The 25,769-nt window shown below is 34.0% G+C and overlaps 1 protein-coding gene across 17 annotated transcripts in view; it reads left to right on the top strand.

Moving 5' to 3' along the window:
• MIER1 (MIER1 transcriptional regulator) overlaps nt 1–25,769 on the top strand; it is a 56,371-nt gene that overhangs the window by 16,745 nt on the left and 13,857 nt on the right. For all 17 annotated transcript variants that reach the window (XM_038537180.1, XM_038537177.1, XM_038537176.1 and 14 more), the window contains 5 exons: nt 3,619–3,764; nt 14,065–14,226; nt 14,757–14,889; nt 16,251–16,315; nt 19,903–19,975. In XM_038537180.1, the coding sequence (XP_038393108.1) occupies nt 3,619–3,764; nt 14,065–14,226; nt 14,757–14,889; nt 16,251–16,315; nt 19,903–19,975 (579 nt within the window). The remainder of the gene's footprint in view (nt 1–3,618; nt 3,765–14,064; nt 14,227–14,756; nt 14,890–16,250; nt 16,316–19,902; nt 19,976–25,769) is intronic.

Here is a 25,769-nt window from a genome sequence, read left to right as displayed (position 1 = left end):
TTTCATGAATACAAATCATTGTACTTTGTGTAGTATAATATATCGAATGGGAGCTAGACTAGTGTACCTTCAGATCCCTTCTAAATAACTAGTGTGCTCAATTGATTGTGAGTTTTGTCATATTTATTTCAGCTGCAAATATCTTACTCTTTCTAATATGATTGGGAGTAAAGTAGAGTAGGCTTTGTGACATTTCTGAAACTCAAGGACTTTTTTTTTAACTTCTTAGTTTTATAAATATGTTTGGGTGGTTGAGGTTGGAAGTAATCTGACCTCAGATAAATAGTAGATTATTATATCCTTTTTAGGACATGGAATTGTTCCCAATTTTTTTTTCTTTCAAACACATCTTTTCATCAAAAAAAAATAGGTTCTAAAAAAAAAAAAATAGGTTCTAGTTGTTTTTGTTAATGTTGTCACATTGCTGATAGAGTTTTAGATATTTTTCTATGAATTTTTGAGACATTCATCAGGTAATCTATTAGGCACAAAAAAAAGTAATTACTTCAAAAGTGAAATTAAATGGGTTTCTCATTTTCCTTTGGATTTGAATTGGCATATGCTGAACTGGAATAGTGGAGCTTGAAGAATACAAATATCTTTGATGGCCTTTACTACTTGAAGTAATTCTAGCTGTAGGCAGTTAACAAAAGTTGGTGGGGAAAAAACCAAGAATAGAGGCTTCAATGTAAAAAAAATCTGGTCCACTGGTAAAAAGCTGTGGCCTTTGTAACATCTGTACTTTGGAATTGATGTTACTAATTACAGTCACATGACCCAGGCTCAGTGGTTTGTCTATAGACTTTACCAGTGTAAACCTGTGGAGGTACAATACAGGGCTTTACTCGTAAGACTAGTAACCATAAGAGGTGGGGATTTAGAGAAGGGAAGGAAATAAAATTATTAAATGAGTCACATGATGTGTTATAAAGTTTATCTTTTGAATCTTTGAAAAGATGTAGGGTGCCTTTTAGTAATTTTTAGTAGGATACAATTTTATGACCAAACTGGTATTTGCCTTAACTCTGAAGCATATTTATTTACACAAAGCAGCAGACTCCATACCTCTAATAATTTATTTTAGGGATTTTTTTTTTTTTTTACCTCTAGCAGACAGCTTAACAGTGGGCCTAGTAATTAACAAAAAGGAACAGGATGGTTAATTGGTTTCAACAAAGTAAAAAAGCTGGATTAAACGAAGAAGTCAGATTAAGGCAAGAAAAGACGTGAAATTGAAAGTTAGCAGAAAACAGTGCAGTGTATTTGTAGAGAAAGCATTGGAATAAGAAGGGGAAAAAGGTTTACCAACCGTTTGGTATTTCATGTAGTGAGAGGGTGAAGTGGCAAAGCTTTAAATATAATTGGCTTTGCAAAAAACAAAAAATGGGAGACTTTAGGTAAGTAATACAACATTCATAGTTTGGTGCTATGTATTCATGTGAGGTTTTTTTTTTTTAAGTTAGTGGAAGAGTATGTCGTTAGGAATTAAGCATAATTATTTTTTTTACAGTATTTGTATTCAATAGGAATTATATGTTATGATTAGGATAATAGTATACAGGATGGTGGTGTGAGGTAGTTTTAGGATCTTCCTGCCTACAAAGAAGAAGAAAAATAGAGCATTATTTGTAGGAATACATGATTATTGAATAAACATCTTAGAAGATTGCTGAGTCAACTGAAAAGTTTTGGGAACATTTTTCTTTAAAAACTCAAAAAGAAGGGATAATGGTTGGGACAAAATTGCAACTAAATTAGGAGCTCTCAAGCTGCTCTCATGGAATTTTTGTGTCCAGTCCCTCAACCAGTACTAAGATGACCTAATAAAATTATGCCATACTTTTCTTAATTCTCCAAAGAAATTGATATTATAGAAACTATAAAATATGTTTTTAAGTCATTCTAAAGTCTTCAAGTCATTTTGTCTTTGATAGTGTTTTTAAACTCATTTGTATTATAAGGTAATACCTGATTTAGAAGTTATGTATTTAGTTATTTCATATTTAATATCAGTCTTCCTCAAAGAGCAGAGTGACTTCTAAGTGCTTTACCACCTGACCTGGCTTGCAGTTCACCCATCTTAGTAAAAATAGGTTCTCTGCAGCGCACCTGGGTGGCTCAGTTGGTTAAGCATCCACGTCTTGATCTCAGGATTTTGAGTTCAGGTCCTACTTAAGTTTTTTTTTTCTTTGTAAGAAAAACAAGTTCTCTTCAAGTATTTGAGGCAAGATACCTACTGTTTCTGAGGCTAGGGCTTGCAGGAGGCTTGGAGTACAGTAAAAGCACAGGCATTAGAATTTGTAGACCCAGGATTTAAGTTACATCCTTGCCACCTACTGGTTCCATGAGTTTAAACATGCGCATCACATTTTTGTTTTCATAGGATTATTCGAAGATTAAATGAAATATAATGTATGTGACATGCTTGAGCCATAGTATTTGGCACACAGTAAGCACTGAAAAAATGGTATTTACACTGAAAATTAAGGGAGATGACAAGAACCTTCAGCCTTAGGCACCCTTTATCCCTAATAGTCTGCTTTTCAAGAAATTTAGCCTTTTGACTCTTTGTTTTACTTCCTGGTTCTCTTACTGGACTGAAGAAAGAGTATATTGATGTAATATATTACTAATTAATGATGTTAATCTTTATTAATATAAATTTTTATTAATACAACTTATAGCAGTTTAACAGTTTAAATTGTTAAAAGAAATTGCTGATTGATTTTTTAAATGTTAAGTAACTTGTTTATTAGTAAAAACATGTTTTTGTAAACTTAAGTCCAAGTTTGGCAATAGCCAAATGTGGGGATGGTTTACAGAATGTATATGCCACGTATTTGCAATCTAATACTACAGGCTTGACCCTATTGAGTATAGCAGTATTCCCCAGCCACCAGGCTAAAAATAGATTAGCTTACACACTAGTTAACTATTGGAATATTTTTAATGACTTTCATAAGAGTTCTCTATGCAGTTTTAATAAATTTTGGTTTTATATTCTATATCTGAATTATTTCAGACCAAAATCAATTAAGTAAGTTAAGGATAGCTACCTATATGTTAAAATATGTTTTTGTGGAAGAACTAATAGACTACTACTTGAGTGCAGCTGTATTTTCATTAGACTGTTTATTCATCTGACTGTATATTTCACACAACTTATTCTCATGGGCCATAAGGATTCATGCTCATTGGGTCTATTAAATATCAAATGATTAAGAATTGTGATTTTTCTCACACGAATGATCATTCTATTTGATATGACCTTTTATTCTTTACAACTGAAATTTCATGTTTAAATGAAAGTACACTTTAAAAGCTGTACCTGCATTTTTAAAGCTGTACTCTCCTATCCCCCATACTAGTTGTAATTTTAACTGTGAATAAATAAAGGTGAAACCGGGCAAAAAATAATCCCTTAGAGAAGAGATTTTTTTGTAGAGGGTAGGTAATAAGTAAGGGTAAGAATTATAGAAAATACAATACTTAATGTGCATAGCTTTTCTCTGATACTTTTATTTGACTTCTCTCCAGCTACAAATAACATGCCCATTAAATTAATATAAATAAGATAACAATTTAACTTATTATACTTTTAAAAATATTTTTTACCAGGAGGTTCGGCAACATCAGATGACCATGAATTTGATCCATCAGCTGACATGCTGGTTCATGATTTTGATGATGAACGAACATTAGAAGAGGAAGAAATGATGGAAGGAGAAACAAACTTCAGTTCTGAAATAGAGGATCTTGCAAGGGTAAATAAGAGCTAGAGGATGAAGTAGTTACAGCTTTTTTGTGGAGAGTGGAAATATTTGAAATTTTGGTTCTCTACCTTTGTTTTTTGGGAAAAATGATGTTGTATATAATTGATACTGAAAAATGTTATGTGGTTGTAGGTGCAATATTGAAAGTTTGAAATGAAAGGCATTTTTTAAAAAAAGAATTACTATTACATGGAATAGAATTAAGATAGTTATTTTAGTAAAACATCACAGGTATCCAGTCAAAAATGTCTATATAAAGAGGATGCTTGGGTGGTTCAGTCAGTTAATCATCTCAACTCTTGATTTCAGCTCAGGTATGATGATCTCAGGTTCTTAATCGTGGTTATCATCTTCTTCATTTCCCATTTATTCCCTAAAGTGCTCTAGATAACCTCTGCCCCTTCCTGTAAAGATGACCAATGACCTTACTGTTCTGTCAGTCACTTTTCTCTGTTCTTCACTCTCACCCATATTCAAGAATTACTGTTCCTTCTTTTATTTGAATTCCGGAGTATCCACTGTCTAGGTTTTCCTCTCTGTTTGTTTCAATTCAGTGCCATTTGCAGTCTCATCTTTCTTTACCCAAGGTTTAAATTTGGAATTCCCCAAATCTCAGTTTTGGACTTTCTTCTCTCTGTAAGTCAGTGCTCCTCAAAATGTAGCGTGAAGGTCAGCTGCTTCAGAATGCAGATTCCTATACCTCTCCCCAGGCATACTGAATTAGAATCTCTGTGGGATGTATATACATCAAATTTGAAAATTACTAAATTAGGTGATCTGATCTAATCTATTCCTGTGATATCAGTATTCTTTAACATTAACATATTCCCCGTCCCCAGTTTTATCTAACCCTCTGCTTAACATTTCTGCTTGAATATCTCAGTAGACATCTTTACATTTTAAGTGTCTAAAAGGTGCCTGAGTGGCTCAGTCTGTTAAGCATTCGACTCTTGGTTTTGACTTAGGTCATGATATCTGGGTTATATGGTCAAGCCCCACAGTGGGCTCTGTGCTCAGTGGGTAGTCTGCTTGAAGATTCTGTGTCTGCCCTACCTCCTGCCCGCTCTCTGTCCTGTGCATGCTCTCTCTCTTTCAAACATAAATAAATCTTTCTAAAAAATTTCTTTAAAAATAAATAAATAAATCTTAAATATTCAAAGCAGAACTGTTGGTTGATGTTTTTCCCTTATCTGTTCCTTCCATGTCTTCAGCTCAATAAAAAATGGCACTATTTTACTTTGTTGCCTAAGAAATCAGGGGGTCCTCTTTCTTCAGTCTCAGTACTTGGTCCTAAATAAGCTTATCATTTCTACTCACAAATATCCCTCTTACCTGACTGTTGTTTGATCTCTGCTGCCACACTCTAGGTCAGGTCACCATCATTTCTAGCCTAGACTATTACAATAGCTTCTTAATTGGATTTTCCCCATTTCCTCTTTTACCATTTTCCCTCCGGTATATTTCTATAATAGCCATGATGGTCTTTTCCAAATAACCATTTGTGTCAGCATTTTATTTAAAATCTCTTCAGGGGATTTCTCTTACACAGGAAGAAAATCCAGATTCCTTGGCCGCCAGGCCACCTGCATGATATGGTCCTTTATCCATGTATTAAAATACATGCTACCCCTGTCATGCTATTAAATAGCCACACCACCTGCTTCTGTTCTTAGATGTGCTGTTTCTTTCTGCTTGAAGGCTTTACAATTCATTCCTACTCCTTGATATGTATTTTTTTTGAGACTGGCTCCTTATCCTCTTAAGTCTGGTCTTTTTTTTTTTTTTTTTTTTTTTTAATTTTTATTTATTTATGATAGTCACAGAGAGAGAGAGAGAGAGAGAGAGAGGCAGAGACACAGGCAGAGGGAGAAGCAGGCTCCATGCACTGGGAGCCCGATGTGGGATTCGATCCCGGGTCTCCAGGATCGCGCCCTAGGCCGAAGGCAGGCGCCAAACCGCTGCGCCACCCAGGGATCCCCTTAAGTCTGGTCTTAATGTTGCCTCCTTAGAGTGACCTTACCTTTCTCCTAATTAGCTTTTCTTAGCCACTATACCCCGTCCAATGTTTGGTTTATAACCGACACAATTTGTAGTTACATGTTTGTCTAATTTATCATCTCTGTTCTCCTTTAGTTCTATAAAAGGAGGGACAGTGTCTGTTTTATTCACCAAGGTATTTCTTGGTACTTAAGAGTGCTCAAACATTTTGAATGAATGGAGAAATCAATATAGTATGCTCTTATTAAAATGTACTACATATATGATCTGTACTCTCTGATAAAAGAAGAAATAAGACATCATGTCAACCTTTAAGCATTTGGAGTACGTAATATCATGGAAAAATGAATTCTTGTACTTTTGTAGTAATAAAGACTAAACTTTAGTTTGGAACTTTTTATTTTTTAATTTTTTTAAAGATTTTATTTATTTATTCAAGAGACACAGAGAGAGAGAGAGAGAGAGAGAGAGAGAGGCAGAGAGAGGCAGAGACACAGGCAGGGGGAGAAGCAGGCCCCATGCCGGGAGCCCAACGCGGGACTCAATCCCGGGTCTCCAGGATCAGGCCCTAGGCAGAAGGCCGTGCTAAACCGCTGAGCCACCCAGGCTGCCCAGTTTGGAACTTTTATTTTATTTTATTTTATTTTATTTTATTTTATTTATTATTTTTATTTTTTTTAGTTTGGAACTTTTTAAAGTGTACATTTAAACAGTGAGAAAAGGAATTCTATTAATACCTATTCAAATCTTGTCAGATGGTCGCATTTTAGATCTTTCAGTAATTAAAGCTGACTTAATCCACAGTGCCTAGGCAATTCAGTATTTTATTATTTTAAGTTAAAATGGAATTGGTTTTAGTGGCAATTATGTATAGTTGTTAATAAAAGCTCTTTAAGAATGGGTTAAAAAGTACATGAAGAGCCTGGAGTCAAAACTGTTCTTTTGAAGAGGCTGGAAAGTCATTCACAAGACTGGTATAATTTGTTTGAATGATTCAGAATCTAGATGAACATTGAAGGAAACAACAGTCCCTTCATATATTCATAAGTGGAAAGGCAATTATTTGCCTATGAAATTTGTATCACTTTAGATATATTTTTGCTTCTGAGTAACCAATCATGGGATAATACTTAAAGGATGAAAATCTTGTATTTTCCATTTTCTCACCTTCTACATTACTCATATGATTAAGTAGTTAGTCAAGAGGAGATAATCAGTACAGGTTACGCAGTAGAAGGATTATTGTTTTCTTCCACAAAATTGGCAATGGGCTTTGCTAAAAGTTTGGGTATGTATTAGCTTTTCCCATTTCTCCTTTATTCTGCCTCTTCGAGTCTTTTATAGCCTCCCCAAATTTGTTTTCAGATGACACTTCTTAGGGAAAAAACTTAAAATGGAAGTATTTGTAGAGAATATGAAAGAAAGAGACAGGGAACCTGTCTTTCTTACTATTCTCTTCATCCAGGCAGTCTTAGACACCTTCTCAGATGCTTCTGACTTTTCCCACAATAATTAAGGCTTAGGTTTAAGTTGTGCAAAATCAACAATGCATTTATCTGTAACGTGCAGCTAAGCTAGTTCAGGGCCAGTATAAATATAAACTCTTTAGGTAAAAACAAAAACCAGTTTGGTTTGGTTCATATTTTAAAAATGAGTAATATTTTCTCATATTGATTACTGATTTTTCTCTTAGAGAAATGAAACATTAAACAGTTCTCTCAAGAATCAGGTGGTTTTTACCTGGCATGTTGATTATATGAAATGAACTTTTGGTGTAATTGTGGCAGAATTCTGAGAGCTAATCCATTCAGGAGTTATCAATAACTGCGTGACCTGTAGTTTTAAGTTCATTCAGTTTGAAGTCTAAAATTTTAAGTGAAAAAGTAAGATGCTTTAATTTTTATTGTTACATTTCAGTACAGTTCAATACAGGCATGAATCAATATAAAGGTAGTTATAGAAGTTTACCTTTTAAATGTCTTAGCAGAGTTAGATACGCTGGTCGGGATTTATTGTGGTGATCTTAGAAGAATGTCAGAATCATTCCTATAGTAAATAGACTTTTTGCTAGGAATAGCCATATGTAGGTTGGTTTAGCTGTTTTTCAGATGTACTCTTAAAATTCACAGTCTTCCTTTGAATGGCATAATCGTAGCAGTCTGGAAGAAGAGGGATCGGGATCAGCTATATCTTTATGTATTTGCGTCTTCTAAAAATTACATAATAATGATATTATACTTAATATTCACCTTGAAGTGCTAGACACATACCATCTGGTGAATCTCTAGAACTAGAAAATAAAGATTAAAATGTGAGAGATTGAGCTTTTTTTTTTTTTTTTAAATATACACACGAGAATCATATTGAATAAGAAGAAACCCCATTGTGGGAATTATAAAGAAAAGTTCACTGCCCTCAATCCCTTTACAGTTTATCCTGTAGTGAAGCCCTAACCCCAAGAGGTTGGTTACCTTAGGAACTGTCTCTAGTCCAGTCTGGATATAGTCCCTCGACCATTCTGGCTGGACATTAGTCTTCCTTCTTCTTCCCTTCTTCCTTCATGAGCATTTATTGGTAAATCATTTGTGATACAAGGTAGAAGAAGAGTACTTTGTCCATCCACCAAATGGCCCTTGAATGGGGCTTATTTGGTAACTTTACCATATTGTTTTGAAGTTAAAGGACTTATTTAACTTCAGATAATATGTTTGTCATTTATTTATTTATTTATTTATTTATTTATTTATTTATTTATTTCATGTTTGTCTTTTAAAAAGTATTCTTTTCACTTCCATCTAGCCTCCCTTTAGGTTACACAGACAGGATCATTATAGTGCCTATATGTTAACTTATTTCTTAAAACACAGCATGCAGGTATAGTCCACATTCGTGTATTTTTATTCATTTTGTGCTATGTCCATATCTTCCTTTATAGTTCTTACAGTCTGTCAACTCAGTACATCTTATTTCACACTCCATCAGGATGAGGTACACTTAACCTAGGGTCAGGTTTCAAGGAACGCAGTGTATAGCATATATGTGTAAAGGCATTATAAAGCATTTCGTCACACTGCCTGGTTCAAAACTCAACTGCAAATGTGTGATTTTGGACAAGTTAATGTCTTTAAGCTTCAGTTTTATTATACAAAACATGTAGTACAGTGTCCTACATGATAATCACTCAACGAATCTTAATAGTTATATCATTTGTAAAATTCTCAAAGAAATTTATAGCCCCCCAAACTTTGAAAATCCACTCTACTTGACTTGTGATTTTTCTCTTTCACTTTGTTTTCCTCATTTCTATACTCTTATCACTTGTATAAATGGTAAGAAGACACTGCTACTTTATTGTGATGTTTCAGTTGAATGTGAGGAAAGCTACTTATTACTTAGTACCTTGTAGGATATAGACTTTGACAATATAAGTTAATGCGAGATTGTCTGGAACAGGTGACTGATAGGTCCTGATGTAATAGTGTACCATCAGCCATGTTTATTCAGCTTTTAGTCTTTTTTTCAGAGGGAAATGACAAGAAACATTTGTTTTACAGAATACCATTACTGTTTATATCAGAATATTTGGGGGCAAATAATAGAAATCCATCTTGAACTAACTTAGGCAAAATGAGGAATTTAATGTAAGGCTCATGTAATTTTATTAAGGACGGGGAGATATCTAGGCCTTAAGGACTAAAGTGCCACCAGAAGGTATTTTCTATTTTTGCTGTTCTAAGTAGTGGTATCCTTTTTCAGATCAACTTTCTATATGTGCTGTCAGTTTCCAGGTCTCCAAAATGTACTGCTTTAGATACACTGTTTCTTTAATTGCTGATGGTACACATCTGGAAACAAACTATGGCCAGGTTTGGGTCATGTCCCATTCCAGACCTGTGGCAGGGAGGGAATGCAGTGATTCCAATGGGATCAGATGATATATATGTGTATATATATAGTCCAGAAAATGAGCTCTCAATCAAAATACATGCTTGGAATGGAGGAAATATTTCCTGGAAGAAGCTGAATATGGAAATAGAAAGAGAAAGGATTGGGGTGAGGAGGGGGCAGACAACAATGAATTAGCCTTATAAGATATTTGTTAAATCTTATATAATACATAGTAGGGACATAATAAACGCTACTTGAATTTGAAGTTGGGGATTCCTCAGCAAAATTTGATTTTGATTTTTACCGTAGTTGTAGCTGTGTTTTACTGCAAAGATATTTACTTTTTACCTTAGATCAAGTAAGATACTTTCCATACTAATGTCAAACTCTGTTGTATTCTTCAGTGGGTCTTGATTGTTGCTTAGGAACCTGTTGCTTTCTAACTTGATACTGGGTGATAGGTTAAGTTAAAGCTTAATGCCTAAGGAAAAGCATAAAACCACTATATTACTCCTTGTTTTTAAAATTAAGCATTTTCTTGATGGAATAGGCAAGGATATTTTGTTTACACATGAAGCCACCTAAAATTAACTTTGAAGTTTATTGGAACTTTTTAGGACTTTACTGTTTTTAATTTTTTGGTTTTTAATATTTGTTAGAACTATTTTTAGAAGTCCTGTGAATGTGTATCTGTGCACAAAGAGTGTCTGGAATACCGATTCAATGTCATCAGGACCTCTTGATCATTCTTTACTCATGGTTAAATTCTTTTTGATTTCTTTGGGGTCTCAAGTTTTTTCTTTACCACATCCACTAATTTAGTTTAGGTTGTAATTATACTACATGTAAACAATAGCAGTGGATTCCAACCTAGTTCTGTCTCTGGCAAATTAGATCTTTCCCTGCCAAAGTCCATCTTGAACATTTTATTATGTGTATAATTTTCCCTAAGTCTTTCCAATGTTAATCACTGCTCAACAGTTACTCTCAAATGGAGTCAAAAGTAGGGTATAACATTTACTACTAGAAACTAAGTATAACTAGAGAAGGTAGGTAAAAATACCAGGTTTAACTTTCTTATTTTAGTTACTACAATGCCTTCTGCTCTAATCAGGGTAATGCGGGTATTCTTTTTTTTCCTGTACTTGTGCAGTAGTCATTTGCTCTGGCTTAAATGACTTTATTTGCCAGTTCTGTTACGATTTCCTCACATTCAATCAAGTCTCCTCCAGTGTACTGTGATCAACCACTTTTGACTCTCCTCTGTTCTCTGCTTAGCCAATATTATAAGTGGTTTTAAATTTTTCTTTAAGAAATGAATTGTAAAGTGAGTCATATTTCTTCTTCTTCCTTTTTTTTTTTTTTTTTGAAAAAGAACTTTTAATTACTTTTATAAGCAGAACACTCAGTAGTGTGCCCTTAGCTCAGTTTGGTGGTCAGTTCTTTAGCCTTTGCCTTTTCCTGCTTGGCAGTATGAACCACCTACTTTGTACCCAGAATGTTGCCTCTCCAGTGACAGCAGATCTCATTATATCTGTTATTGTAATTGGTCCCGATACCTTGCACCAGCTTAGCCAGAGCTTCTTTGTCTTCTGAGTTCACCTTTGTGAAGGCGACAGTATTGCAGGTCTTCCTGTGGCACAGATGGTCCAGCCTGGCCTTCCCCTTTTTACAGCACAGGGCAAGGTAGAAGACAGCCAGCTCAGTGGGATCCACAGCATGTGCAGTCACTACCAGCTGAGCCTTCTCATTTTTACACTAAGATGGTGACAGTATTAACCCCTGCTGGGAGGACAGGTGACCTCTTAATGGGGACATTCTGCCTGGGCCAACAATCTCTGCTGCTTCTCTGTGTCTTTGATCTGTATTTGTGGGCCAGCTTAAGCAGTTGAGTAGATGTTTGGTGGTCCAAAGCCGGGTGAACTGGTTAATCCCAGGAGGCAGTTTCAGATATTTATAAGAAATAGCCCTTCGCTGCTGCAATTGGATATAGCAGGGACATATGACAAAGTAGGTGGGGTCCCTTTTGGGCTGGATATCATGTCCCATACCAGAATTCTTGGGTCTTTTCTCAAATGGATCTACTACCTTCTTGGCTTCCTGTTTCCTCATGACAGCAGGAGTTGGGGCCATCTTCTTACCCTTAGCCTTCTTTTGGCATCTTGGATGCCTGGAAGAAAGCTAAAGTGAGTCATACTTTGTAAATGCTTATCTAGGAGGAAAGAATCTTGACCTAACCATGGACATGAGACATTCCACATTCCTGAGAGTGATTTAAAAACAATTCCTTTTCATGCACTTAGTATGTCACATACTCTTTTGACACATAACTGAACTAGGTGTCAGGTGTTAGTGATAAACTTTAGTAAAGATAATAATCAAGCTTTATTTTCTCCATTGGAAAGGAAATTTGCAGGTATACCATGAGATACATGATTCTAAAGGTAGTCCGATACCAAGAGCATCAGTATTACCTGGCTCATAGGAAATATGCATACTCAGTCTCCACCTCTGCCCTACTGTAGTAGAAACTTTGGGGTGGGGCCCAGCACTGTGTTTTGATAAACTCTAAGGTGATTCTGCTGCTCTTGAATGACAGACCAAAGGTAGAGCCTGAGGAGGACATGTGATTCATAATATATCCATTTTGTGTAATCTTTCATAGTATCATTATCTCGCTTATAAAAATTAGAGGTAATAGCAGTCTATATTAAGGAAGTTTTAAAGATGAGATAAATAGGAAGTGCTTCATGAATTCTTAATAAATGTTAGTTGCAAACTTACGTTGAGGTGGGTTTTTTTTGGTTTGGCCCTTACACTAGTGACTTCTTTGGCTCTTGTTCATAGTAGTGACTGCCATTGTTATACATTCTAATTTGTGGTACAGAATGAGTTCATGGGAAATAGGAGCTGGGGTTAGGTCTAGGTATTAATAGAAAATACCTGTCAGAGCATGGTCTTTATTTCTACTTAGTTTTCTTATTTCTTTTTTTTTTTTTTTTTTTTAGTTTTCTTATTTCTAAATAAAGGTAGTAAATACTCCCACTGGTACTTTTAAAGATCTGTCAAGATTACATAATATTCTTACTCTACTATTGTTCAGGACAGAGAAGAGAATAAGATAGTGGAATCAAAGTCCTTACCACAAAGGCCTGGCATATAGAAGACACTTTATGGCACCTGTTTCTTCTTATTGTGTATACAACCAACCTTTTGTATATCTTTCTCTTACTCCATTTTCTTGATTTTGAAGTTCTGCTTTAGTTCTTAAATCCTGATCTTCTAATTCCAAATTTCTGTCTCCTGTACCAGGTCCTTGGTACGTAGACCAGATAGCTGCATGAACTACGTCTTTGAACACCTCAAGCACTGTTTGCTATTGCACTTTAGGAAACACAGTAGGAGATGTCAGTTAAGTATGCCAGCTGGTCATTCAGCTGGAGTGGTAGTTCCTTACCTGATAGCGTTACCACCATTCAGGTTGTGGCTGCTGCAAGTCATTGATCAGGGCTCTCAGAATTTTCTTTTTATAGTCAGAATGCTTCAATTTCCCTGATACTTTATATTATCACTTGATTACTAATTAGAGTGAGTACCTTCTATAGCATGAATACCTTCTGTAGAAAACTTGATTTCATTGCATATGGATTTTTCTTCATTTTATTCTCAGAAGGTATATTTATTATGGATTGATCCCTGGTTGAGGCAGCATGATATACTTATGAGTGTGGGCTCTTGGAATTAGACTTGAAATCTGGTTCTACTACTTATAACTTGTATGATTTGGGGAGAGATTGCTTAATTTCTGAGCCTGCGTTTCCCCATCTGTGGGTTGGAGGTAATATAACAGTTTTGTGAAATAGATAGCAAAGATTGCCTAACAGGTTTTATATATAATTTTAAGTAACCCTAGAAAAGAAAGTATGGCTAATAGAACTCAGTATTATTCCTGTATCATTACCATTTTCTTTTAATATGTTTGGACTGGGCTGTGAATTTCATCTCCTTTTCTGAGTATGTTAACTTAGTTTCCAATCTCTCTTCTAATTATATTTTCCCACTCCCAAATTATTTATGGTATTTTAAGTGTGAGCATCTGTATATAGTGTTGACTGTCAGTATACATTTACTGAATTGATTACACAGAACAGTTCTAAACCAGTGTCATGTTTTATTATGCTTAAAGGCTTTGTTGTTAGCTATTGGAATTGATTAGTCTCTTTTAGAAATTCTTGAAAGACTAGCATTTTCCTGGATTTCAGAATTCTTTTTGTTCACCTTTTAGGATTTGAGAATTCTTGATACAGTTCTCTAATAAGATAATCTCTATGGAATGAAGATGTGAATTACACGAATATAAAATATTCACCTATTCAGAAATTAACTTTTTATTTGGTTTATTTAGGAAGGAGACATGCCAATTCATGAACTTCTCAGTCTTTATGGTTATGATAGTACTATTCGACTACCTGAAGAAGATGAGGAGGAGGAGGAAGAGGAAGAAGAAGGTGAAGATGATGAAGATGCTGATAATGATGATAACAGTGGCTGTAGTGGGGAAAATAAAGTAAGAATATATACATTTATTAAGATTGTAGTCTTTATCTTTGTTGAAGTAAAAATTTCTTAATTTTGGAAGTCCTCTGTAACCTACTCCTGAAAAATAATAGTTTCATCTGTGTCATTCCAGATTTCTTTTGAATGCCTCTTCTAAATAAATTTATACCAACTTTAAAAAAAATACTACTGCTTTTTAAGTAATAAAAGCTAATGGATAGTTTGTATTCAATTTTTTAATTTTGTTTTGAAATAATTTTAGATTTATAGAGCAATTCAAATATGGTATAGAGTTTCTCTGTACTCTTCACCCAGTTTTCCCTATTTATTTATATCTCGTGTAACCATGGTATATTTATGAAAAGTAAGAATTGATACCATACTAGTTAAACTACGGGCAATTCAGATTTCACCAGTTTTTCCACTAATACCATACTGCATTTAGTGTATTTATTTTAGCCATTTAGTTTATTTGGAATACTGTAACTTTTCCTCTGCAACAATTTTCCTTACATCTTAAAGAAGTTTATTATTCTACAGGAAGAGAATATAAAGGACTCATCAGGTCAAGAGGATGAAACTCAGTCTTCCAATGATGATCCCTCACAATCTGTTGCTTCTCAAGATGCCCAAGAAATAATCCGCCCACGTCGATGTAAATATTTTGACACAAGTAAGTGTCATTAGTTGCTAATGTTTGGATAATTTTTACTAAATATATGATGTAAAATGGCACTTCTTTTCCATTCATCTGTTTGAATTCATTTTACTCTCAAATCTGGCTGAACAGTAACGTATTTTGTTCTGGGTTATTCATTTAGCAGTGTTAGGGCCTTGTTGTCTATGAGTAGATTGCAGAGATTGTTGTGTCACTACACTACTTGATTTTGAATGTGTTCCTTTTTTCCTTCCTCAACATTTCTTTAAATTTGTCTCATGACCATCTTTTTATTTCATCTAGTCTTTTCCTCAGTTTTCATTTTCTACTTTCTTTTCTCTTAGCCTTTTTAAGCTATATTCATAAGCATTGCTTTCTCTAATCAGTGGCTCCCAGTTCTCAAAAAACTGGCTTACTCTTGAGGTGGTAATATGTTATACACAGAGAACTCTTCTAATTTTACTATGGTTGTGATCTAGTCAGAGATCTGCAGTAGTTGAAACAACATTTAATGTATATAACTTGGATATTTGCATGCTTCATCTACTCCATGGTGTTTCATTCTAAGCAGGAATCATTACTATGGATAACAGCTCTTTGATAAGAGAAAAGCAACCATTAGTGTTATTTAAACTTGTTTGGATTTCTGTGCTTTAAAAGAAAGAAAAACATTTGAAGAACAATAACCTCTCATGAAATGTAGCGATCTAATAATTGATTGAACATGGCTACTGCTTCCTGTCAATGATTTCTGATACGTATTTAGTTTAGCAGTGAATGTAGTGCTGCTAATGATATTTTATTGTGAATTTTGATCAACGATTGATCCACTTAAAAAGCGTATCAGTGTAAGGAAAGATTACTGAAATTGTGTTAATATTAAGTTTGGGGAAAACTTGGTATTTTTCCTTTTTCTCTTAGGTAAATTGCCAAAGTTTGCTTAAAAGTGGGATGCTAAAAAAAAAAAAAAGTGGGATGCTAAGTGACTGCATTTTTAAAACAATATTTATTTCATACTTCTGATCTGGTATGTCAGTTATGATGTATGCACAGAAGCTCTATATATACTGCTTATCTTAGCTTTTCCATGGGAAGATTTAACTTGCATATGTAATATTACCCTTTTAAACTTTGTATTCCATTAATTTTTTTGTAGAAGATCATTTCCTGAGAATACAGTGTTCTAAGATTATCCTAGAAAGTTTTTATGGGTTATTTTGCTTTGTTTAAAACGGTATTATTTGGTCAGAAATATCTTAGTCCTATTCTGCAGATACTTTTAGGCATACTTAAATGTTTGATAGTAGATATAAAAATAATATACAGATGTGGATAGGATAAATAATTATTTTCTAATACTATCTTCTTTTATCTAGATAGTGAAATAGAAGAAGAATCAGAAGAAGATGAAGATTATATTCCATCAGAAGACTGGAAAAAGGTAGTTAGAGCCGTATTTTCCCAACATTTAGGTAAATTAATATTAAAAAGCAAGTATTATTTTACTAGCTGTATATTGGTATTGTTGAGGTAAGCCCTTTTGTGACATTTAAGTGTTTCAAATTTCCCCTTAATACATCAAGGTGAGAAAAATATTTTTTTACAAAATAAAATAATGGTATAGAAAGAATTTGACTTTTTTGAGCAAATCAGTCTCAAACCAAGAATAGAAATTGAAATTTTTAACTAGTGCTAATTTAGATATTTGGGAAAGCATTTGAGGCTTTGGTTTTGTTAAGTAGATTTTAGTAATTTAGATTTTTAATTATAAAAGTGTATGACTGTACAACTTAGTTATACAATTGAGTAGAAGAATTAATCTTAAGCTGTTACAAAGCAGTGGTACTAGGAAAATGTGTCAAAATGTCATGCAGAATTGATTAGAACAAATCATTTATATAGAAGAAATGAAGTCATTCTTACTAAGCTAGCTTACTCGATTTTGCTCTATAAAACTGCATTGTTTTGTTTTGTTTTTTGCTGTTCTTTTTCCTAGGTCTGATTTTAAATTTAGTGTATGAATAGTCATTTCTTTGGAAGCAGAGTAGCTCTGAACATCATGTTGAGTGGGCTTTCTGCACTTTGTTGTACTTGTTATTTAGTTAACACTGTTGAGTCTTTCCTGTGGCTTTTTTGTTGTTGTTGTTATTTGTGGTGGTGATAGTTTATAGTTTTTGGTTTGCCTGGAGCAGACTTATAAAAGAGCTGACATCGTTGCTGATTAAAATAAGGGAACATTTCATACTTACAGAGTTTCTATTAGGAAGAATGAAGTATTCAAATGAACTTGGACTGGACTGGGCTACCCAAGGATTGTAGTCTTCTGCCAGAATTGATCCATTTCTGGGGGTCCAAGGAGATGTTTAGAAGAGAGAGACTGTCTTTCAGTGTGTTAGAATGGTAAAAGAAGGTGTCAGTTAGAATGGGAGGGAAGGTTAGCCCTGTACAGTATGTATTAATTAATTTGAGTGAATGATGAATGAAAAATGAGGCTGAAGACCGAAAACAAGGGTCACAGAGTTACTGTTTATGTGACCCATTGGGTAAGTGTTCTTCACTTTTACCTGATTCCTACACTATGCAGCAATTATGAAAAAAGCTAGCAACCTTAGAAGTCATCTTAAACTGTTATAAATTCAAGTTTCTGTATCTTTTAAACTATTCCTTTAAACTTTATCTTCAACTTAAATTGTTTTTTGTGTCTAAAATATATAATAGATTATTTGAGTAGGTGTTGAATTATTATTTCATTTTTATTTTATTTTATTTTATTTTTTTTAATTTTTATTTATTTATGATAGTCACAGAGAGAGAGAGAGAGAGAGAGAGGCAGAGACACAGGCAGAGGGAGAAGCAGGCTCCATGCACCGGGAGCCCGATGTGGGATTCGATCCCGGGTCTCCAGGATCGCGCCCTGGGCCAAAGGCAGGCGCTAAACCGCTGCGCCACCCAGGGATCCCTTATTTCATTTTTAATGAAGGAACAAAAGCCCAGAGTAGAGAGACATAAGGGAATATTCCTTTCCTCAGGAAAATAACGTAATAAAACAGGCCATAGTAGATCTAAACTATTAATATGATTTTGGTATAGTAAAAATTGTCAAGATTCAGATTCATCATCTAAGGCTTGTAAGATAGTGAATTTTTCTATTTTCTAGAAGCTGGGGTAGAGGAGACAGCTTTGAATCAAATTTGAGTCCAGGCTATAGCCTCAGAACTTAATAGTGCAATCCTGAGAAAATGAATTTTTTGAGTGTCATCTCCTCACATATAATACAGGAATAAAAATTAGCCTTTTCAAAGTTGGTGAGGATTTAACGGAAATTACACATAAGAGACTTTGTACATAATGCTCCTAGATGCTATTTCCCTTCCCTTCCCTACAGAACAAATCAGCAGGTAAAAAGAAGTGCTCTAAATTCAGTAGGAAAAAGGAGTTGTCTTATTTTTGTACTAGTCCAGAAGCTCAAACCTGGCTCCATGTTAGATCACTTAGAAAATTTTTAAATTCTGATATCCAGGGACTTTGTCCTGAGATTCTAATTTAATTGGTTTGGAATAGATCCAGGCATTGATATTTTTAGAAGTGCCTCAGACAAGGAGGGTTGAGAACTTATTTTCTGGTAGGCATTGGAAGTAAAGGTAAAAGAGGCACAAGAAGTGATGATAGGGTACTCTTTTTTTTTTTTTTTTTTTTTTTTTTAATAAGGAAAGAAAGTTCTCCTATAAGAGTAAATTTTCATGTGATACTCTCTTTAGAAAATTGACTGGTTTTCCTATATAGATGTAGCAATTAATTACAAAGCACATGTCTTTGGAGTTGTGCTAGATAAAATGAGATACATATCAATGGGTTGACAGAAACAAGAGAGGCACTGTTTAAATCCTAGGAGTTATTTAAACTTTTTTTTTTTTTAATTGATTAGAGAGTGAGAGCACACACACATGGGTGGGAAGAGGGGAGGGAGAGAGAATCTCAAGCAGGCTCTGCACAGAGCCCTACACGGGGCTTGATTTCATGACCATGAGATCACAACCTGAGCTGAAACCAAGAGTTGGATGCTTAGCTGACTGTACCACCTAGGTGCCCCTAAACTATTTAATCGCTAATCTTTTACCTTAAACTTGCAACTTTTCTGCCTAGGTCTTCATTTTGAAAACATGGTGAATTTATTCTTAACATTTAGCTACCAGATAAAGGAGGGTCTGTAATCTTGATCCCTCTGTTTTGTAACATCTCATCGGTGGTGATCTCATTATCTTTCTGAACAGCCAGTTTCCCCCTAATCTGTGATTTGACTACATAGATTTGATGATCATGTTTCCTAAAATAGGATTTTAATTATGTTTTGGGGAGGTTACTTTTTTCATTTTGTACTGTTTTTATGAAAGTCAGGCACTATCCTGCTTATCCATTTGGTTTAGAGTTTCATACATTTGGCCTCTACTAAGCTTTATACAAATCCTTTTTGTTACTTTAAACCTGTAGTTCTCAGACTGAAGTCTGTGTTGGAATCACCTGGACAGCTTGTTGAAATACTACTTCCTGAGTCCCATCCCCAGAGTTTCTGGTTCAGAATAGGTCTCAGGTGGAACTTGAGTATTTACATTTCTAACAATTTCCCAGGTGACTCTGATAATGCTGACCCAGGGTTTATAGTTTAGAGTGTAAATATCTTAAAATAGCTGAATTTAATTTTGTTTTTCAGGGTGTTTGCAGTTATCTTATTAATTGAATTATAAGAATTCATTTTTATTTCTTTTTCTCCATATTTTGAAGTAAAGCTCGTATTCATTGTGTATATTGCATTACCCATTATTACTAATGTTTTCATCCAATCATATCCAAGCCCTTATCTATTGTTAACTCATTCATCCTCACAATACTCCTCTGAGGTAGTTAATTGGTTGTATCTTTTATGACTGAGAAACCATGAACACTTTACCCAGGAAAATGGTTAAGCTAAAAAATGGATATAAAATCTGTGTTACTGGGTCTTACCTAGTGTGTTATGTTATTTTTAAATAGGAGATTATGGTGGGCTCCATGTTTCAAGCAGAGATTCCAGTCGGCATTTGTAGATACAAAGAAAATGAAAAAGGTGGGTTATTAGTAAAGTTACAAAGCTTAAATTCATGCTTTCGAAGTGATGAACTGTTACTTTATAGGGAATAAGACATGATAGTTTGTTACCTTACTGATTTATGAAAGAGGACCCTTCATTATTTCTATAAGAAGATACATGTTTTTTGTTTTTCCAGTTTCATCCATAGAAATCTAGCAAGAAAAAAAAAATGAATGCCTTTTTTTCCTTTTTTTTTGAATGCCTTTTTGATACTGAGTTAAAACATCTCAGCTTTTAATTTTTTTCATATATAAAATACTCTGAATATACTTTTTTTTGTAACGTATAATTTAAATTTAAAAGGTTATTTTTTGTTTGGTGAAGCTATTAGGTTTAAAAAAAGTCAAGCAAACAAAAATATAAAAAGCTTTAAGTGTTAAAACTTTCAGTATTACTAAAATTGAGTACTTTGATATTTGTTATTTGTAAAATAATTTGGGAAAACGTCTGTGCTTAAATTTGTAAATAATTTTTTCCCATCATTTTATCTGAGAATTGTAAGGTAAGTCATAAATACTTAAACTTCAAGTAACATAATATACTTAAGGACTTAAATCTGTTTCAGATTATTCATTTTGGATGATTTCCAGAAATGTGTGTTTCTAATGAGTTCATGTGTAGTATGAGATCACTCAATGCTAGAAATTTTTCTTCCATTTCTTTTTATTTCAGTTGTCTTCTTCACCTTTCAGTTTACATATGCAGAGCCTTTCAGAGTTGTAGAATTCTTTTGCTTCTCTTTTAGTATTCTCTCTAAAAACTTCTTTTAGGGCAGCCCAGGTGGCTCAACGGTTTAGCACCGCCTTCAGCCTAGGGTGTGATCCTGGAGTTCCGGGATCAAGTCCCACGTCAGGCTTCCTGCATGAAGCCTGCTTCTCCCTCTGCCTGTGTCTCTGCCTCTCTCTGTCTCTGTCTCTCATGAATAAATAAATCTTTAAAAAAAAATTTCTTTATATATTAAGTATGTACCTGCTTTCAGGGCAAGCAGTAGACAAGAGGCAATTAAGGGAACACCACAGGCCAATAAATTCTAGTGACGCAAAAATGTTTTATCATACCAGTAATAATTGTGCTCACTTTCAAGTTAATTCCTGCAATATACAGGAATGTTAAAGGTGTCAGTATGGAGTGACATTTTATATAGTGAAATCCTGTACATATGTTTTGTTCTGAATACATTGTAATGTGTGCAAAAATAAGTGAACCATTGGCATTTGTATTTATATTTGTAATTGAATTTTGAATGCTATGCTTTGCTTATATGCTATATAATGATCAGTGCATTTTCACCATTGAGTTCTTTCTCCAACTTAAAGAACTGAAAGTTAAACATTACTTCTAATAAATTAATTTTTTTTAAGTTCTGACTGAAAAATAATAGGTCTGTTCTAGAAAATTTTGTGTTTTGTAGGTGGATAGGAAAATATCTTTGTTTTATATGTGGCAGGTGAGTGTTAGAGCTTTTAAAGATAGTTTTACTTACATCTTTTTTTTTTACTTATATCTTAATGTATTTTAATACATGTTTATATTGTCATATCACTAAATTATCATGATCTCTAATATCAGTGTTTTAAATTTTGGCTTAATGCTTTCAGTTTTATTATAATTTTAAAAAGCAATTATATGTAGTTTTTTTCCAGGAAAGTTGATTTATGAAGCTTTCTCATTGTGTGAACTTAAAGCATTTTAGATTGTGTGAGAATCAACGTAGATTTAGTAGAGTGATACTGTGTTGGAGGGGTCACTGTGATAGAGGGACTTTCCTCAGTTTTGTATTTCTAGGAATTCTAACTTTTGTCATAATACTCAGAATTTGTCACCACTTAGGGTACCCTCCTGTGAAACTTAGGTAAACTACACCCTTAGAAAAAAACTGTCAAAAGGATACTGATGGATTAGTACATTCTTTCCCTTACAGGATAAAGTTTGCAAGATATTTTTCATTGGTTTGGTGAGCACACATTCAAAAGGGAGAGCATTTGGTTTGAGTGATTTTGATAAAAATGCCACTAAACTAAGATATCTTATGTCTTCACTGTAGGAATTATTTGACAAGTGGATTACAATTTTTTCATTGATACAAGGCAAACCTATTACTGAGTATCCTGGAGAGACACTGATAAGTTTTTTCTCCCTCTGATATCTGATTTCTTTTTTACTAGGCTCCATGCAGCTTATATATTCTTCATCAGTTAACACTTCTGTTTCAGTTATATAAACAAGATTTGTTTATATATGTGTTCAAGTCCTTTTCCTTTGAAACTTTATCTATTATTACACAATCTCAACTACTGTTAACATTTTCTTAAATTTATGTAAATTAGCACTTACACTCAGCACAGTGTATTATAATCATTTGTTTATTCATTTTTATATTCTTAATACCTAGTATGATTTATTACATAGGTACTCAGTAAACATTTGGTGGTTGAGTTTTTAGGTAGGTACAGAAAAATGTTAACAGAACTGATATGGAGTCAGTAAACTTTGATCAGTTCATAGGCATTTGGCCTTGGACATATTTACGTAACTTTTTCTCCTCATCTATAAAATAGCTGTAAGAGTGTTTATTTACAGAGCCTTTCATAAGGATTTGCATGTGGTATTTTTATGTGTAGTTTTAACAGCATGGTGTATGGTGCATAGTAAGTGCTCAGTGAGTGGCCTTAATGTTCACTGGATGATTAATCCTATCCATTATGTTTAGGTTTTATTACTCAGATTTTCAGAAAGCATCCGTTTATGCTGTTTTACTTACAAGTGGTAAAAACCCAGTTCAGTTAGCTTCAGCAAAAAAGAATTTACCTGATTGTTTAACAAAGGTTCTGTGTGGCTTCAAATATAACTGGATTTGGGGTTGTTATTATTATATCAACTGTTCTTGTGATAAGACTGAATTAAATGCTGGTGAACATCTTAAAACGTAGAGGGCTGCTATCACTGCCCCACGCCCTACCCCCACCCGATAATTATTTACCCAAAGTGTCAGTACTGCTGAGATTGAGAACCCTGAACTAGACTGACTGAGAATTAGTTAGTCTACTTATAGGGATAAAGGTCAAAGGAAGGAGCTAAGGTACTTACCTAATTTTGATGCTTGCATGGTAGAATTTTAGAGTAAGGAAATGATGGCTAGAAATTAGGAAGTAGTGAATAGCAAAGGACCATGTAAATTGTTTCTAATGAACATGTGAAAAATTACTGATTGTTACTGAGAAATGTACACATATTATCTTTAGTTGATGATAATATTGTTGAAAAGGCAGTTCATTTAGCCTGTATTTAGAAAAGCTCTGTTAGACAACTTAAAATGTAGGTCATTCATTAATCACAGTGTGACTTTTAAAGAATGTGGGAATTTTTGTTGTAAACTTCATTATCATACCATAACTAATTATGCATTTTTAGCCTCATAAAGTATTGATTAGATTGAATTTTTATTTAAGGTATTAAAAGTGGAATAACACTTTTTTTCTTAAAACTGAAAGTTAATAAATTTATTCATTGGGAATTAATTTCCCAGATTGCTGAAGTTTGTGGTTTTTTGATGGTGGTTTCTCAGGTATCTACATTAGTACCTCCCACTACCCACACACCCAGTGAACTTTGTTAAATTATTTTGACAACCCATTTTGTTTATTTGACAAATTTAATTTGTTACTTACAATGCCATAGTAAGCACTTTCCTAGCTAACTTATGTTAATACACTAAGTATGCTCCTGTCTGCAGAGCTCTCACTTACTTAGAATCACAGGTTAGGTTGTATCCACCATTATATATTTGTGGTTGCTTTTTAAAGATTGTAATGTTTAGGCTTCATAATTCATTTAGAAATAGTTTCAGAAGATGCTCTTACATTTCAATAATTGTGATCTTTCAAAATCCATCATGTAATTACAAAATCATTTAATAAAGGGTATTTGTTTCTTTTTGTTGCTTTTATAGTTTTTATATTTTACTTATAGATGTTATTTCTCATGTATTTTAGTATGTTTTACCATAGTGATGTTCTTCTGATTTCTTGGCATTTAGTTGTTCTACAACAGACATTTAATAAAAATCCATGGTGGTGCCTGTTTTATCTAGATCATAGTCAAAACTCATATTTTATTTAGAGTGAAACAAGTGGAAAATAATTTGGTCTATCTCTGGAACCAGTAAAGGCAATGTGGTTTATTCTCTGTGGTAATACTAGTTGTTCTCATCCATGGTTATTTTTTAGTATGTTGTAATTGTATAAAATGAGATGTGTTCTCAGGGTCAGCCTGTCTGGCTGTCTTGTTACAGTTCGGGGTCTGGCTTATCACTTAGCGCCATCTGCTGTTTGTTTACTTACTTTAAATATCCCTGCATCCTTTGGCTACCTAAAACTTACAGAATGATTCCAGAAATATCTTCCAGGTCATTTGTGCTTATTTCATAGGCACAACATAGGGATATTTAAATGGGAGAACACAAGGACTCAGAGATCACCTTCCATGATTCTTAGGGTTTCCTTTGTAAGACCTTGTTCACCTTCCACCCATCAGTCTGAAGAACACGAAAACTATTCCCCCCCCCCCCTTTGGTGAACAGAGGCTAAGCAGAGAACAAAAATCAGTAGTGTATCCAAATTCACTTTATCTTGACATTTTTATTGTATTTACAATTTAAAGTTTGACTAAGATTATGTTACCAGGTTAGAAAAGGAATGAGATTTACTAATGAAGATTTTCTAGAGATTGTCCTTGTACTTTAAAGAAGAATGTATCTGTTTTGGGGAACAGAAAGATAGAAGGATATTTTAAAGTGTATATGTGTAGTGGTGGTGGAGTGTGAGACAAGGTAATTTATATGAAAATACCTAACATAGCGCCTGATACATAGGAGATGCTTAGTTAGCTGTTTATTCCTTTTTCATAACACAGGAACTTTGGTGCTGTCAGTTAGCCTCTATCTCTTAAATTCACATTTTTTCTTTAGCTGGCCCTCTTCCTGTTGTCATTTAAGTAACTGCCTCCCATGTTTAAAACCAACAAAACCAGAAACTTTCTTCTGGATGTTACCCCATCTCCTCTCTTGCAGCTGAACTTTTCAGAAGTCCTCTGCTTTCTTTCTTCTCCTTCCATTTACTCTTCAGTCATCTCCAGTGTGGCCTTGGCTTCTGTCTCTGCACAGAAGCAGCTCTGAAACCTCCTCCTCCTTGTTAGTACATCCAACATACCTATTTCAGTTTTCATATTGGCCATTTAACAGCATTGAACCAGTCTAGTACTCCTTGGAACATCTTCTTCACCTAGCTGCAATGGTGCCACATTTCTTGTATTTTTTTCTGTCTTGTGACTGTTCCTTAATTTTATCTATGTTTCCGTCATCTTTCACTTAGAATCACATAAGGCTCTCTCATCTTAGGTTTTCCTCCTTTCCTTTCACTTTGTAAATCATGATGGGATTTAGGCTTTAGTCTTATTATAATGGGAATTCTGATGAAAGCTACATGCTTTTTTTAAAAAAGGAAAGACTTTTGTTTTATGAAAATAATTTATGTTCATTATAATACATTTTTAAGTTTCATAGAAGAATACATAAAAGTAAGAAAAATTACCCCAAATCTTACCAAGTAATAAACAGTGTTGACATTTGGTGAGCATTCTTATAGATATCTTACATCAAAAATTATTATTATAGGTAACATCCATTGAACCTTAATATATGCCAAAATTGTTCTAAAGTGGTATAAATCTTTACAACTCTATGTGATAGTGTTTTTATCCTCATTTTGCAGGT

The sequence above is a fragment of the Canis lupus genome, chromosome 5, assembly GCF_011100685.1.
Source record: "Canis lupus familiaris isolate Mischka breed German Shepherd chromosome 5, alternate assembly UU_Cfam_GSD_1.0, whole genome shotgun sequence".
Taxonomy (NCBI): domain Eukaryota; kingdom Metazoa; phylum Chordata; class Mammalia; order Carnivora; family Canidae; genus Canis; species Canis lupus.
This window is presented reverse-complemented; position numbering and strand designations above follow the sequence as displayed.